Source organism: Diceros bicornis, chromosome 4 (genome assembly GCF_020826845.1).
Source record: "Diceros bicornis minor isolate mBicDic1 chromosome 4, mDicBic1.mat.cur, whole genome shotgun sequence".
In the NCBI taxonomy this organism is placed as follows: Eukaryota; Metazoa; Chordata; class Mammalia; order Perissodactyla; family Rhinocerotidae; genus Diceros; species Diceros bicornis.
In genome coordinates this window covers 57,489,750-57,504,782 of record NC_080743.1, presented here as the reverse complement: position 1 = coordinate 57,504,782, position 15,033 = coordinate 57,489,750, and the positions used below count along the sequence as shown (strand labels likewise).

General features: G+C 40.3%; 2 protein-coding genes across 2 annotated transcripts in view; one reads left to right on the top strand and one right to left on the bottom strand.

The window, feature by feature from the left end:
• Positions 1–15,033, top strand: part of LOC131404482 (peptidoglycan recognition protein 4-like) — a 156,357-nt gene that overhangs the window by 69,268 nt on the left and 72,056 nt on the right. The gene's annotated exons all lie outside the window — the stretch shown is intronic.
• LOC131401291 (protein S100-A8-like) lies at positions 13,794–14,222 on the bottom strand. Its single transcript, XM_058536435.1, has 2 exons — positions 14,073–14,222; positions 13,794–13,922 (listed from the first exon to the last, which is right to left on the bottom strand). The coding sequence occupies exons 1-2, from the start codon at positions 14,211–14,213 to the stop codon at positions 13,794–13,796; spliced, it is 270 nt and encodes an 89-aa protein (XP_058392418.1). The 5' UTR covers positions 14,214–14,222.

Genomic DNA, 15,033 nt, shown 5'->3' with positions numbered 1-15,033 from the left:
GTTTTAATAGAATGTGCCTTGGAGAAGGTCTGTTTGAGTTGAGATAATTAGGATTTCTATTAGCTTCATGTACTTGCACGACCAGTTTCTTCACCAGGCTTGGGAAGTTTTCAGCTATTATTTCTTGGACAAAGCTCTCTGGTCCTTTCTCTCTCTTTTCTCCTTCTGAGATACCCATTAGCCTCATGTGGCTTTTCCTAATTGAGTCCAATATTTCTCATCGAATTTCTTCAGTTAAAAAAACTTAGCTCTCTCTCCTCTTCCATCTGAACCATTTCTCTATTTCTATCTTCAAGCTCGCTAATTCTCTCTTCCGTGTGGTCTGCTCTATTTATTTCCAATGCTTTGTGCTGTATTTTTCATCTCATTAATTGTGTTCTTCATCTCCAAAATTTCTTTTTTTTTTTTTTAGAGTTTCAATCTCTTAGGTGAAGTAGTCCTTCTGTTCATTAATTTTATTCCTGAAGTCATTGAACTGTTTTTCTGAGTTTTCTTGTAATTCATTGAGCATCTTTATGCCAGCTATTTTGAATTCTCTGTCAATCTGGTCTCAATCTTCTGTGACTTCAACTTTGGTTGCTGGAGAGTTGTCATTTCCTTTTTGTACTTTTATTTTATTATAGAATCTTCATGGTGTTTGATGAGTTTTTCCTCTGCTGATGCATTTGTGGTATTAAACATCTTGCTCATTGGGTAAGGTTTTAGTTACTTTGATTCTGAGCTGCTTCTGGTTGTAATTTGAGAGCCTGCACTTTCTACCCTCCACCACCTCTGCTAGAGGTATTTTCAGTGCCCACTGTGTGCCCTTTGTTCCTCTGAGGTTGCTGATGCCTTGCTGCTTGCCATGTCACTGCAGTTGTGGGTGTTGCCACTGGGGTCACAAGTCTGCAAGTGCCTCTGCTGCTTCTGGGATCACCTGGATCTCATGTTCTGTCATTGGCTTTCCATGGGCTCGGGTGCTGCTGTGACGGTTACCACCTGTGCTGCTACTTCTGGGTTATCCTGGGATGCTTCCAGCACTGTTGCCAGAGGTGCAGGGTTCATGGGTGTTGCTGCCACTGTCTGAGGCCTGGGGTCTTGTATGCTGCCCCTGCTGTTGGCAAGGCTGTTGTCTGGGCTGCCACCACTAGGGGCCAGATCATGGGTACTGCTTTGGCTCCTGAAGTTTCAGGTCCTAGATGTCTCCTGTCAATGATGAGGAAGGGATAGGGCCTCAGCTGTGATCGCTGCTGCTGTTCCTGCAGCGTCTGGTCTCTGTCTCCAGTGCTCTTTTTGAAACCTTAGTTCAGGGCACCACCACCAGTGCTGGGGTATCTATGTGTTGCATCACAACTGCTAGGGGAGAGGGGCTGTGTTGCCAGCACCACTGTGTTCCCTGAAGCCTCAAGTCATGGGGACCACCCACTACCACTGCTGAGGGAAAGGGAGGGGCTATGCTGCAAGTGCTGCTGCTCCTGTAGCCTCTGGTCTCCAGTGCTAGTGTGCTTTTGAAACATCCGGTCAGGGCACCACCACCACTGTTGGGCGTATCTGCATTTTGGATTGCCAGTGCAAAAGGAGGGAGAGGAAACTGCTCACCTAGTTCCACTGTTTCTTGGAGGTACTGTCCACACCTTCAGATGTACAGATGTATGGATACTCAGGCATTCTAGTGTTCTGTGCAGGGAGTCCCTTGTGGTCAATGGCTGTCCTCCTGCTTGTAATGTAGAAGGAAGAAACAAAGGGACCAACTCACTCTGCAGTGATGCTGACGTCACTAACTTTCTTTGCCTTTAAAATCCCCTGACTTTTACTCCCTAGCAGGACACTATTTGCATTTCTATCTGAATCTGTGCTCCGCAAATTGCAATTCTTTGATCTCAAATAAACACTTTGCCTCTTAAACTGGTTTCTGTTTCTGCAGGTTGACATACGGTGTCAGAAAGCGGGACCCGAAGCGATCTCACCTTCATGAACTGGCATCCCCTGGAAAAGTGTTTGGTGCCAACAGGGGCCCCCTTGTGTGGTCAGCTGCTTCCATGGACAGCCGACTCCTCTGATCATGGGACCTCTCAGGCTCAGATCTCCCTCCTCTTTGGTTGAGGTCATTGCCTTTGTTTGGGATTCTGGGGGCAATAGCCCAATCAGAAGTGGATCAACCAGGAAACAGTTTTCACCAAGCTGCTCACGGCTATTGACATCTGGAAGAGTTTCCCTGTGTGGGCCACCTTGTGGCGGCTCATGGCTGTTCCCATTTGCAAGGGCTTCTCTTTTTGAGTTGGCCATGGCTGCTGCTGTCTGAGGGTTTATTCCCTATCTGGTGAGTGCTAAAGTTCTGTCTTTTGTGTTGTTTGTCAAAACAGCCATAGCCAGTGGGTCAGAAGCACAGATAACAATCTGGGGCTTGCAACTGATGTCTCTGTGTCTCTTTGTCCGGGCATGCTTTAACATGGGAATTTCATCTTCTAAAAGTTCCCCATGAGTTCCTCCTTTGAGAATTCTATCTGGGTTTATATTTAAGAACTGCAGTACTTCCTCTTGTAAATTTTTGTCCCAGTAGACCGATAATACTAAAGATGATTTAAAATTACAGTGGCCAGTATGGGGCTCTTTTGAGCTTCTGGAACTTTTCTTTTCTGCACACTAGATTGGAGAACAGTGGATTTAAGACCAGAAATAAGGTCTTTAATTTCTAAAGAATGAAGCAGGCCACGTTCCCGCACATCTACTCAAAAACTATGGTCTTGGATGCTGTAAATATTTACAAAGAACAGCAAAATCTTACTAGGCTTTTTTTCATGTCTTTAGACCTTGGCTTGGCAACCGTCGTGTTGGTGGACCCAAAATGTGGTAGGACAGAAATGTAGGTTGCACCCCATTTGTGGCCAGATGTGGCTGGGCATAAATGGGGGTTAATCTCCATTTGTAGCTAGGATCCTAACAAACTGCTGCCAATTACACTGACCATTAGAAAGAATGTTCCAATTAAAAAAAACATTTAAGTTCAGTGAAAATCAATGTCTTCAAAATTCCAAAATAGCCTTATTGAAAATTTCATTGCAAAATGCTAATAAAATTCAAGAGGTACTTAATGCTAGTAAAATATAAGAGGTACCTAAAAGAAAAGACTATATAAAAGTACATTAAGTTAATGCCTTTACAGACAGACCCATATCTACCTTCAAAGGAGGGCCCCTTATGGGCTCCTCCCAGAATAAAGAGACTCTGAGAGATTTTCTGGTAAAGTACTATGGTATTATTGTAAACAAACAGGGAGAAAATAATATTAAAAATTAATGGAGTTGTTTAATACTGCCAGAAATATTTACTGTTTCTCCCAGCTGAAACCTGACAGGATATTTGAAAGGACTGAGTAATGTATGATCAGAAATTTGGCCAAATTGGAAGCTGAAATTCAGAGCCTCCTAGGAGTTATTTTTCTGGCTTTCCTCCCTCAGCTAAAATAAAACTATGTACCCAGAGGGAAAGAAACAAATTAAGGATAATGTAATTGTATAGATATGTCAGTCCTTTGGTAAGCAACCAATCTCTCCTGTTTATCTCAAAAAGCTTGTAACCTCTCTGGGAACTCTTACCTAGACCATCCCTGATTCCTAGGTATGGTAGGAAAAAAAAAGGAGGAAAGAAGCTTTTGGAGATGCAGACTGCTATAGAAGTGCTCTAGCCCCCAAAATCTAAGAAAACGTTAAAATACGGAGGCTATAAGATCTCTGTTTACATCTGTCTCTGTGTTTATGTGCATCTATATACACAAGTTATAAATATGTGTCATTTTCTACCTCTGGATAGTATTATCAAGACTAGTTTATGAGAGTGTTCTATTTAATTGGCTTAAAAACAAAGTGCTGTATAAATTGAAAGTACTCTCAAAAAGAAATATGGCAGAACCTAACCCAAATGTTTTTCAAGTTAATGTGAAATAGAATAATCCTCAGTAAGTAAAAGCTTATTTAAATTTGTTGGTTTGATTGAAATAGGCATGTCTTCAGAGTTATCAGCACTGGATATGATGCAGACATGCAGCCTTTATTCTACCTGGGTATATTAGTCATATAAACTCATGTTATCCCTGTTACAAAATTAGTAAGCTATAAAAATAATAACTTAGAATGATAGCGGATTTTGTCTAATGCTTTATAAAGTTGCTGTAGGCAATCTAAACATTATTATTAAGAACAAGTAAACTAAATAGATGACAGTAAGGCAATAAGTTTTTGGCAAACTTTTAAACAATAATTATGTGTTATGGTGTATGTGTTTAAAAATAACCTCAAAACCTTTTGGTAACTCGAAATCTTAGAGGTTTGTTAAATTAAGTAAAATGAGAACAATTTATTAGACTATCTAGATCATTTCCAAATACGATAAAAATGTAAACATTAATTACTAAACATAGGTTTATCTACATTTGGCTTCTTCTAACAGAGAAACAAAGGATGCTTGGGTCTATTAGTAAACATGTCTTGTGCCACATTAAAAAAATTAATGCTATGAGAAAATGTATGTTTTCACTAAAGAAGGTATAAAGAATGGAGATTTTCTTTTTTTAAGAAAGTAAATTTGTCCTAAAGCAAAACTGTTTATGGGAAAGAGTAAAGGACAAATTCTGAATGTAAAAAGAAAGTTATAGAAGATTTGTGGAAGAAGAACCGTGAGAAAAGAGTTTTGTATGTGATCAAGTTGGCTAAGATTGAAATGAATTTAATTAAAAAATGAGTTTTAATATCAAAAGTAAGCTGGTACAAAATTGGAAGTTGTTATTTTTCTCTTGAAGGACAGTTTTCTTGTTCTTTTAGTCTACTCTTGATAAAGAAATTACAAAAGCTTTTTCTTTATCTTTGCATAAGTCTGCCTAAAGTGCAAAAATTCCATGTTTTTTTTTTTTTTTTTTTTTTTTTTTTTTTTTACATTTTTATTGATATTTTAATGGTTTCTAACATTGTGAGATTTTGGGTTGTACATTTTTGTTTGTTCTTCACCCCATATATGACTCCCTTCACCCCTTGTGCCCACCCCCCACCCCCCACCCCCACTTCCCGGGTAACCACAGTCCAGTTTTCTCTGTCCATGTGTTGGTTTATATTCCACATATGAGTGAGATCATACAGTGTTTGTCTTTCTCTTTCTGGCTTATTTCACTTAACATAATACGCTCCAGGCCCATCCATGTTGTTGCAAATGGGACGATTTTGTCTTTTTTTATGGCTGAGTAGTATTCCATTGTATATATATACCACATTTTCTTAATCCAATCGTCAGTCGAGGGACACTTAGGTTGCTTCCACTTCTTGGCTATGGTGAATAATGCTGCAATGAACATAGGGGTGCATAAGCCTCTTTGGATTGTTGATTTCAGGTGCGTTGGATAGATTCCCAGTAGTGGGATGGCTGGATCATAGGGCATCTCTATTTTTAATTCTTTGAGGAATCTCCATACCGTTTTCCATAGAGGCTGCACCAATTTGCATTCCCACCAGCTGTGTATGAGGGTTCCTGTTTCTCCACATCCTCTCCAACATTTGTTGTTTTTTGTCTTGGTGATTATAGCCATTCTAACGGGCGTGAGGTGGTATCTTAGTGTTGTTTTGATTTGCATTTCCCTGATGATTAGTGATGTTGAGCATCTTTTCATGTGCCTATTGGCCATCTGTATATCTTCCTTGGAGAAGTGTCTGTTCATTTCCTCTGCCCATTTTTTGATCGGGTTGTTTGTTTTTTTGTTGTTCAATTGTGTGAGTTCTTTATATATTATGGAGATCAACCCCTTGTCAGATGTATGTTTTGCAAATATTCTCTCCCAGCTGGTTGGTTGTTTGTTCATCTTGATTCTGATTTCATTTGTCTTATAAAAGCTCTTTAGTCTGATAAAGTCCCACTTGTTTATTTTTTCTTTAGTTTCCCTAGTCTGGGTAGGCATGTCATCCGAAAAGATTCCTTTAAACCCAATGTCAAATAGTGTGTTGCCTATATTTTCTTCTATGAGTTTTATAGTTTCAGGTCTCACCTTCAGGTCTTTGATCCATTTTGAGTTAATTTTTGTGTATGGCGATAGCACATGGTCCACTTTCATTCTTTTGCATGTGGATGTCCAGTTTTCCCAACACCATTTATTGAAGAGACTTTCCTTTCTCCATTGCATGTCCTTAGCACCTTTGTCGAAAATTAGCTGTCCGTATATGTGTGGTTTTATTTCTGGGCTTTCAATTCTGTTCCATTGATCTGTGTGTCTGTTTTTGTACCAGTACCATGCTGTTTTGATTACTATTGCTTTGTAGTATGTTTTGAAGTCAGGAATTGTGATGCCTCCTGCTTTGTTCTTTTTCTTTAGGATTTCTTTAGCTATTCGGGGTCTTTTGTTGCCCCATATAAATTTTAGTATTCTTTTTTCTATTTCTGTGAAGAATGTCATTGGGATTCTGATTGGGATTGCATTGAATCTGTAGATTGCTTTAGGTAATATAGACATTTTAACTATGTTTATTCTTCCAATCCACGTGCATGGGATATCTTTCCATTTCTTTATGTCATCGTAGATTTCCCTCAATAATGTCTTGTAGTTCTCATTGTATAGGTCCTTCACCTCCTTGGTAAGATTTATTCCTAGGTATTTTATTCTTTTTGATGCAATTGTAAATGGTATTATCTTTTTGAGCTCTCTTTCTGTTAGTTCATTATTAACATATAGAAATGCAACTGATTTTTGTAGATTGATTTTGTACCCTGCAACTTTGCTGTAGTTGTTGATTGTTTCTAACAGTTTTCCAACAGATTCTTTAGGGTTTTCTATATATACAATCATGTCATCTGCAAATAGTGAGAGTTTCACTTCTTCGTTACCTATTTGGATTCCTTTTATTCCTTTTTCTTGCCTAATTGCTCTGGCCAAAACCTCCAGTACTATGTTGAACAGGAGTGGTGAGAGTGGGCAGCCCTGCCTCGTTCCTGTTCTCAGAGGAATGGCTTTCAGTCTTTCCCCGTTGAGTATGATGTTAGCTGTGGGTTTGTCATATATGGCCTTTATTATGTTGAGGTACTTTCCTTCTATTCCCATTTTATTGAGAGTTTTTATCATAAATGGATGTTGTATCTTGTCAAATGCCTTCTCTGCGTCTATTGAGACGATCATGTGGTTTTTATTCTTCGTTTTGTTGATGTGATGTATCACGTTGATTGATTTGCGGATGTTGAACCATCCCTGCATCTCTGGTATAAATCCCACTTGATCATGGTGTATGATCTTTTTAATATATTGTTGTATTCGGTTTGCCAATATTTTGTTGAGGATTTTTGCATCAATGTTCATCAGCGATATTGGCCTGTAATTTTCTTTCTTTGTATTGTCTTTGTCTGGTTTCGGTATCAGGGTGATGTTGGCCTCGTAGAATGATTCAGGAAGTGTTCCATCTTCCTCTATTTTTTGGAATAGTTTGAGGAGGATGGGTATTAAATCTTCTTTGAATGTTTGGTAAAATTCACTGGAGAAGCCATCTGGTCCTGGACTTTTATTTTTTGGGAGGTTTTTGATTACTATTTCAATCTCTTTACTTGTGATTGGTCTATTCAGATTCTCCATTTCTTCTTGGTTCAATTTTGGGAGGTTGTATAAGTCTAAGAATTTATCCATTTCTTCTAGATTGTCCAATTTGTTGGCATATAATTTCTCATAGTATTCTCTTATAATCCTCTGTATTTCCATGGTATCCGTTGTAATTTCTCCTCTTTCATTTCTAATTTTATTTACTTGAGCCTTTTCTCTTTTTTTCTTAGTTAGCCTGGCTAAGGGTTTGTCTATTTTGTTTATCTTCTCGAAGAACCAACTCTTTGTTTCATTAATCCTTTCTACTGTTTTTTTGGTCTCAATATCATTTATTTCTGCTCTGATTTTTATTATTTCTCTCCTTCTGCTGGCTTTGGGCTTTGTTTGTTCTTCTTTTTCTAGTTCTGTTAGGTGTAATTCAAGGTTGCCTATTAGGGCTTTTTCTTGTTTGTTAAGGTGGGCTTGTATCGCTATGAGTTTCCCTCTCAGGACCGCTTTTGCTGCGTCCCATATGGTTTGATATGGCATGTTATCATTTTCGTTTGTTTCCAGATAGTTTTTGATTTCTCCTTTAATTTCATCAATGATCCATTGGTTGTTCAGTAGCATGTTGTTTAATCTCCACATTTTTGTCACTTTCCCAGTTTTTTTTTCCTGGTTCATTTCCAGTTTCATAGCCTTATGGTCTGAAAAGATGCTTGTTATGATTTCAATCCTCTTAAATTTATTGAGGCTTGCTTTGTTTCCCAACATATGGTCTATCCTAGAGAATGTTCCATGCGCGCTTGAGAAGAATGTGTAGTCAGCTGTTTTTGGGTGGAGTGTTCTGTATATGTCTACTAGGTCCATCTCGTCCAGTTTTTCATTTAAGTCTAATATTTCTTTATTAACTTTTTGTCTGGATGATCTATCCATTGCTGTAAGTGGGGTGTTAAGATCCCCTACTATTATTGTGTTGTTGTTGATTTCTCCTTTTAGGTTTGTTAATAGTTGTTTTATGTACATTGGTGCTCCTATGTTGGGTGCATATATATTTATAAGTGATATGTCTTCTTGATGGAGTGTCCCTTTTATCATTATATATTTCCCTTCTTTGTCTTTCTTAACCTGTTTTATCTTGAAGTCTACTTTGTCTGATATGAGTATGGCAACACCTGCTTTCTTTTGTTTGCCATTAGCTTGGAGTATTGTCTTCCATCCTTTCACTCTGAGCCTGTGCTTGTCTTTAGTGCTAAGATGTGTTTCCTGAAGGCAGCATATTGTTGGGTCTTGCTTTTTAATCCATCCTGCCACTCTGTATCTTTTGATTGGAGAGTTCAATCCATTTACATTTAGGGTAATTATTGAAATATGAGGGTTGAATGTTGCTGTTTTGTCACTTATTTTCTGGTTCTTTTGCATTTCCTTTGTTTCTTGTCCCATTTGTTTTGGACTGCCAATTCAGTTTGGTTGTTCTGTCTTATGATTCTTCTAGTTTTCTCTTTGTTTATCATATGTGGTTTTAATTTGATTATTTGTTTAGTGGTTACCTTGAGGTTTGGGCAAAAAATCTTCTGTATGAGATAGTCCATTATCTGATAGCCTCCTATTTCCTTATACTAAGTCAATTCAGTCACTTTCCTCTTCCCCTTCTAAGTTGCTCTTGTTATACCTTATTCTATCTTGTGTTGTGGCTGTGTGTTTACAGTGATGAGGTTAAATTTATTTTTGGTGAATTTCTTCCTTTGATCTTTGAGTTTAGTATTTAAGTGGTTGCTAACCTATTCCGGTAAAGATCTACTATTTCTCTGATTTTGTCTGCCTACTTTTCTCCTTACTCCAAGCTTTGTGTTCCCTTTCTCTTCTTGTTTTCAGGCCTGAGGGCCTTCTTGAGTATTTCTTGTAGTGGCGGTCTCGTGGCCATGAACTCCCTTAGCTTTTGTTTATCTGGGAGAGTTACTATTTCTCCATCATATTTGAAGGATATTTTTGCTGGATAGAGTATTCTTGGCTGAAAGTTTTTGTCTTTTAGTATTTTGAATATATCATTCCAGTCTCTTCTAGCCTGAAAAGTTTCTGTTGAGAAATCCGCTGAGAGCCTGATGGGAGTTCCTTTGTACGTTATTTTTTGTTTTTGTCTAGCTGCCCTTAATATTGTTTCTTTGTCGTTGACCCTGGCTAGTCTTACCACTAGGTGTCGTGGTGAAGGCCTTTGTCTGTTAATATATATAGGAGTCCTGTTGGCTTCGCTTACTGGTATTTCCTGCTCCTTCCCCAGATTTGGGAAATTTTCAGCTATTATTTCCTTGAATAGGCTCTCTGTTCCTCTTTCCCTCTCCTCTCCCTCAGGAATACCTATAATTCTTATGTTACATTTTCTAATAGAGTCCGATATTTCTCGGAGTCTTTCTTCATTTCTTTTTAGTCTTAGTTCTCTCTCTTCTTCTATCTGGAGTATATCTGTATTCCTATCCTCTAAAGTACTAATTCTTTCCTCCATATTGTCAGCTCTGTTCTTTAAAGATTCCAGATTCTCCTTTATCTCCTCCATTGTGTTCTTCATCTCCATCAGCCCTGATAGGTTTTTCTTTATGATTTCAATCTCTTTTGTGAAGAAACTCCTAATCTCATTGAATTGTTTGTCTGTGTTGTCTCGTATTTCGTTGAGTGTTTTTATGATAGCTATTTTGAAATCTCTGTCATTTAGTTTATGGATTTCTGTGTCTTCGGGGTTGATTTCTGGTTGCTTGTCATTTTGTTTCTGGTCTGGTGATTTCATATATTTTTGCATTGTGCTTCCTGTGTTGGTTTTGGTTTTCCTCATCCTGGAAGTCTCTGGTTGCACTTTCCACCTGCCGCCACTGTGTGGTGGTGAAGGGCTGTGTAGTCTAAGCCCCCTGCGCTCTGCCCCAGTTTTTCTGCTGCGATCCTCAGTTTTGTTTTGTTTTGTTTTGTTTCTTTTCCCCACTGCGATCCACGGGTCCAGTCCAATTTATTCAGGTCTGCCTCGGACCGCTAGATCTGGTCGAGCTGCAGACTCCGGGTTGTGGGGAGGGGGGAGCTCTCTCTTTTGCCCTCTGGGTCCCTGACGTGGGAGGCTTCTCGTTTGCCCCTCTTTATCCGCTCTCTGGGTTGCTCAGATGTTGATGGTAGCCCTGTGGCTCCTCTGAGCCCTCTGTGCGGGAGTTTCCCACTGGCTGAGAGCGCCCGAAGAGCTGCAGTTTCCCGCCGAGGGCCGCCCCTCCCCCCTCTCTGGGAGCCGCGCGGACCGGATCGCTGATCTGATGGGGAGGGAGCGGAGTTCTCCTTACCTCTCCCCACTTCCTCCGGGGGCCCAGCACGTTCCGCTCTCAGATGTGCGGCAGTGTGGATCCCTCCGCTCCAGCTTTTGACTGTCTGGGATTCCGTTGTTTGTCTGTGGCTGTTACTTTTGTTGTATTTTGTGGGGGAAGAATTCACGGGAAAGCTCACTCCGCCATGATGCTGACGTCACTCCCCCAAAAATTCCATGTTTTGTCAAAATAATTTACTATGTTCAGAAAGCTGAGGTCTCTCTGTTAAGAGATCTAAGGTTTTTAAAAACTGCTTAACTCTGTGTTTGCCTTTCACATCTTTTTTTGTCACTTTGGTTAAACTGGTAGCTAAGCATTCTTTCACAGAGACCTATGATCCTATTTGACCAACTGTTTTAAGATCTTTTGATATTTTTGACTAATTTCCCAAAATTCAAGTTCAAAAGAAAAATCTTTTTTTTTTTTTACCTGAAAGTAAATTGAGCATTTCCAGTGGGTCCCTGAGACTTCCCAAAGAATTTGTTCTCTCTTCCTATAAAAAGGGAGATATTAAACTGATTAGGCTTATTTGGGATGTGAGATTGCATGGGAAGCATTGTCACATAAGTGATGCTAAGCCTCCTTTATGGATGTCCTTGTATGCATGTATGGTGTTAATATGTGTTCTAAAATCTATGCGAAACTCCTAAAAATCTGTTATGTCCTATTATAATGTGATCAGTCACAATTCTAGTTATTATCTTAAATTTTGTATGTCACAGAAATAACCAAAGTTCCTTGTCAATTGCATTGTCATCAAATTTTTAACCATGCCACTTTAAGTCTTCTGCCATTTACAGACAGTTATTGTTTTACTCTGATGCTTTTGCAAATACGTTTTATCTTCAGAGAGAATCATGGAAAGGACTCTGACACTTACGTTAGAATACAGGTTTCTGATAAACTTTTAGATCATAAATCTGAACTGGGTAAGAAATTATGGATCTTTAACAGAGAGACTGATGGCTTCATAAATCTGCTAACAAAATATCAAGAACAAATATTAATTACATGGGAATAAATGGACTGAAGAGGATGATTTTATGTTTTTTCTTGCAGATTTGAGGAAATCTTTTCTCTTAAGCTATCAACAATTTGGTAAGATATACCTTTGTGAACAAAGGTGAAACATTTACTTTTTCTTTCTACCTGATTCCTCTAGAATTCAGAAGACTTCAGGAATCACCTCCTAGGGTAGGTCTATTCTCCAATTTGGACTTAGCATTTTGTTTATTATTATAGGAATTTTTGTTATTGTAAAACTTTGTCTCTTTTGCATAGCTCAATGTTATAAAAACACCACTCAGATAATGGTCGCTCAGTGCTTTGAAATGATTCCTAAGGCTTTTGAACCTTCTTCACCTGAGAAACCCTTAGGAACCACAGACAATATTTGCCCTTGAAGGAGCTTGATGATAAGGCTTTTCTCTGCTCTGGAACTCTTGTTGTTCAAGTGTGGTTGAAGGCTCCTAGGGAAACTACTTTTCCTCCTATGTGAGACATGACATTCCAAGAATGAGCCTTCCTGGCAACAAGGGACCAACAATGTCTGGATAGCTGATCAGCACTGCTTTCAACTGGTTGATCAGTGATGTTTTCAAAGAAAGATCTTGCTCAAAAGGGGAAAATGTCAAAATTGATGACAATGGAGCCATTTTAAAATGGAGTTGGAGTTGCCTTTGCAGAGAAACTCCTTAGCTGTCTTGAACCTTGGACTAGGCCAAACTTTTGCACTGGCCAAAATGGAAATTGTTTTACAAGCAAGCAGGAGAACACACATTTTGATCACAAAGACTGAGGAATGTGGACTTGCTGAAGATAGCATCAACAATCAATATTTAACCAAAACTAGCTCTCTGCCTCCAACTTAAATTAAAATTCTTTGCAATGAAATCTCCTGTCTTTGTCTTAACAGCCTCTGAATTTTACTCCCAAGTGGGACATTATTTGGCTTTCTACCTGAGTCTGTGCTCCCCGAATTGTAATTCTTAGATCCCAAATAATGCTTTACTTCTTCAATTAGTTTCTGTTTTTGTAGGTTGTTAATGGAAACTCAGCATGGGGGTTGGGTTCTGGTGAGAGGTGGCATCCACCTGCTGGCCTCATCATTTGCCCAGGCCCTTGGACAATCCAGAGTAATGATAGGGAGGTTATTTTAGATAATTCATTGATCACCAGAGCATTTACCCCACAGAGCAGCAATTGAGTACCCTACTCTTTGAGTTGAGTTCTATTAATGTATTGGCCTTTCTGCCCATTCCTTTATTATTTAATGAAGTTGTGAGGTGTGAGCGGAGAAAGAGTTTCCAAAATCTCTAAGGAGAAATTACAAGTGTGGGACCAGGAGGTTATTACTGTACCTAATGTAGGACTCTCAACATCCACCTACAGTCACACCACACAAAGAATCAGTCTCTCTAGGTCTCTCTGTATCTCTGTTTCTCTCACTCTGTCTCTCTCTCTCTCTCACACACACATACACACACTTTTATGTAGTTATCTCCCTAATTTCCCAAGAGTCACATCTATGACATTTAGCTGGAAATTAAAATTTAGTTTAGAGAACTCTATGAGTTTTCCTTACGTCACCCTATTCCCATATCACCCATTTGGGAACAAGTAGGAAAATCATCAGCTACAAGGTCTTGGACTTTTTAGAATCCTTAAGTCTTGGAACCAATGACTCAGGAAGAGACTCAGGGATAGTTTGGGGAGAACATGGGGAGAAAACAGACAGTGGGAAGCACTGAAGGTTCCCAGAGATGGGGAGCAGGAGACAAGAGAGGCCTAGTTTTCCTCCTTTGGGGTTTCCAATCCTCCCTCTGCACGCCAGGAACCTCAGTCCACAAGAGAAAAGCAAGAGACCAAGAGAGGCTTGAGGTATCGACTACTTTATTGTTCCATAGGGACAAGTCTAGGGTCCAGCCCCAGCAGCCACCACTCCGCTACACCTGGTGGCTCTTTCTATGGGCTTCCAGGCCCACCTTGATCACTAGGATGAGGAACTCCTCGAAGTTAATGGCACCATCTCTATTGATGTCCAACTCATTGAACCACGTATCTGCATCCTTTTCCTGTCAAGGTTGAGGAGAAAGAAGCCAGAATGTAAAGATCTGAGGGAGATCTGAGACCTGGGTGTATCCAGAGGGCAGCATGGGGGAGCAGTGACCCAGCACCTCATCAGAGCCAGGCAGAGAACCCCGACCGCACCAGCCCCTCCTCACCTTTGTGTAGTGAGGACACTCTGTCTCTAACAATCTTTTCAAGTCGTCCTTATAGACAGAATGGTAATTCCCTTTCTTCAGGGAGTACTTGTGGTAGACGTCAATGAGGGAGTCCATGGCCTCCTCCAGGTCTGTCAGCATGGTGCCCAAAGATTTGTCCTAGCTAGAAGAGAAAGCAAAGGGGATTCCAGGGTGTGGTGGTGCCTCTGCCCACAACAGAGTGAAGACTAAGGGGCTATTCAGAAGGTTCCTACTCCAAGTCATGGCTTTGTCCCTGGCTTGCATTATCCAAATAACTAAACCCAGCAATGGCTACAGCTATGATGGGAAAGGGTGGGATGATATGGATACTAGTGTGGGAAGGTGTAGGGTCACACACACACACACACACACACACACACACGAATACTTGCTAACTCTCCCTCACCCTCTGCCCAAGAAAGGCTCAGCTTGGGAAACAAATATGCCCTCACTCAGAAATGGTAAAGGACTCGGTTCCTTCTTTGCCCCAGTCTCACTGTCCTCCTCAGAGCTCTGGATTTTGGTCCAGACTACCCTCAGCTTTGTCTCTCCCTGTCATACGAGGCTGTTCCACTCCTTGGCCCTCCCTAAAGGAAGACCAAAGTGTGGGGCAGTCAGGGATGATCCCACTTACCAGGTCTCTCTGAAACAGAGTTGACAGAGGATGCGCAGGTTTAAATGTCAGCTCCCTTTTATAGCGTCTGGGCTTGGCCAGCTTCCTGGTGTCTCAGGCCAGTCAGAGGCAGCTGCTCCCTTCCAGAGTGGCTACGCCTCTGGTTTCCCAACCAGGCGAATGGGGCAATCACTGTCCAGAATGAAAATTTCTGATGGGGGGCGGAGGTTAGAGAGGTGAGTGGAAGACGGAAGGCGTTTGCTAGGCAGCAGTGCCCAGCAGGAAAAACCAGGAAGAGGCCATGGTGAGGACTCCTTTTGTGGGCCA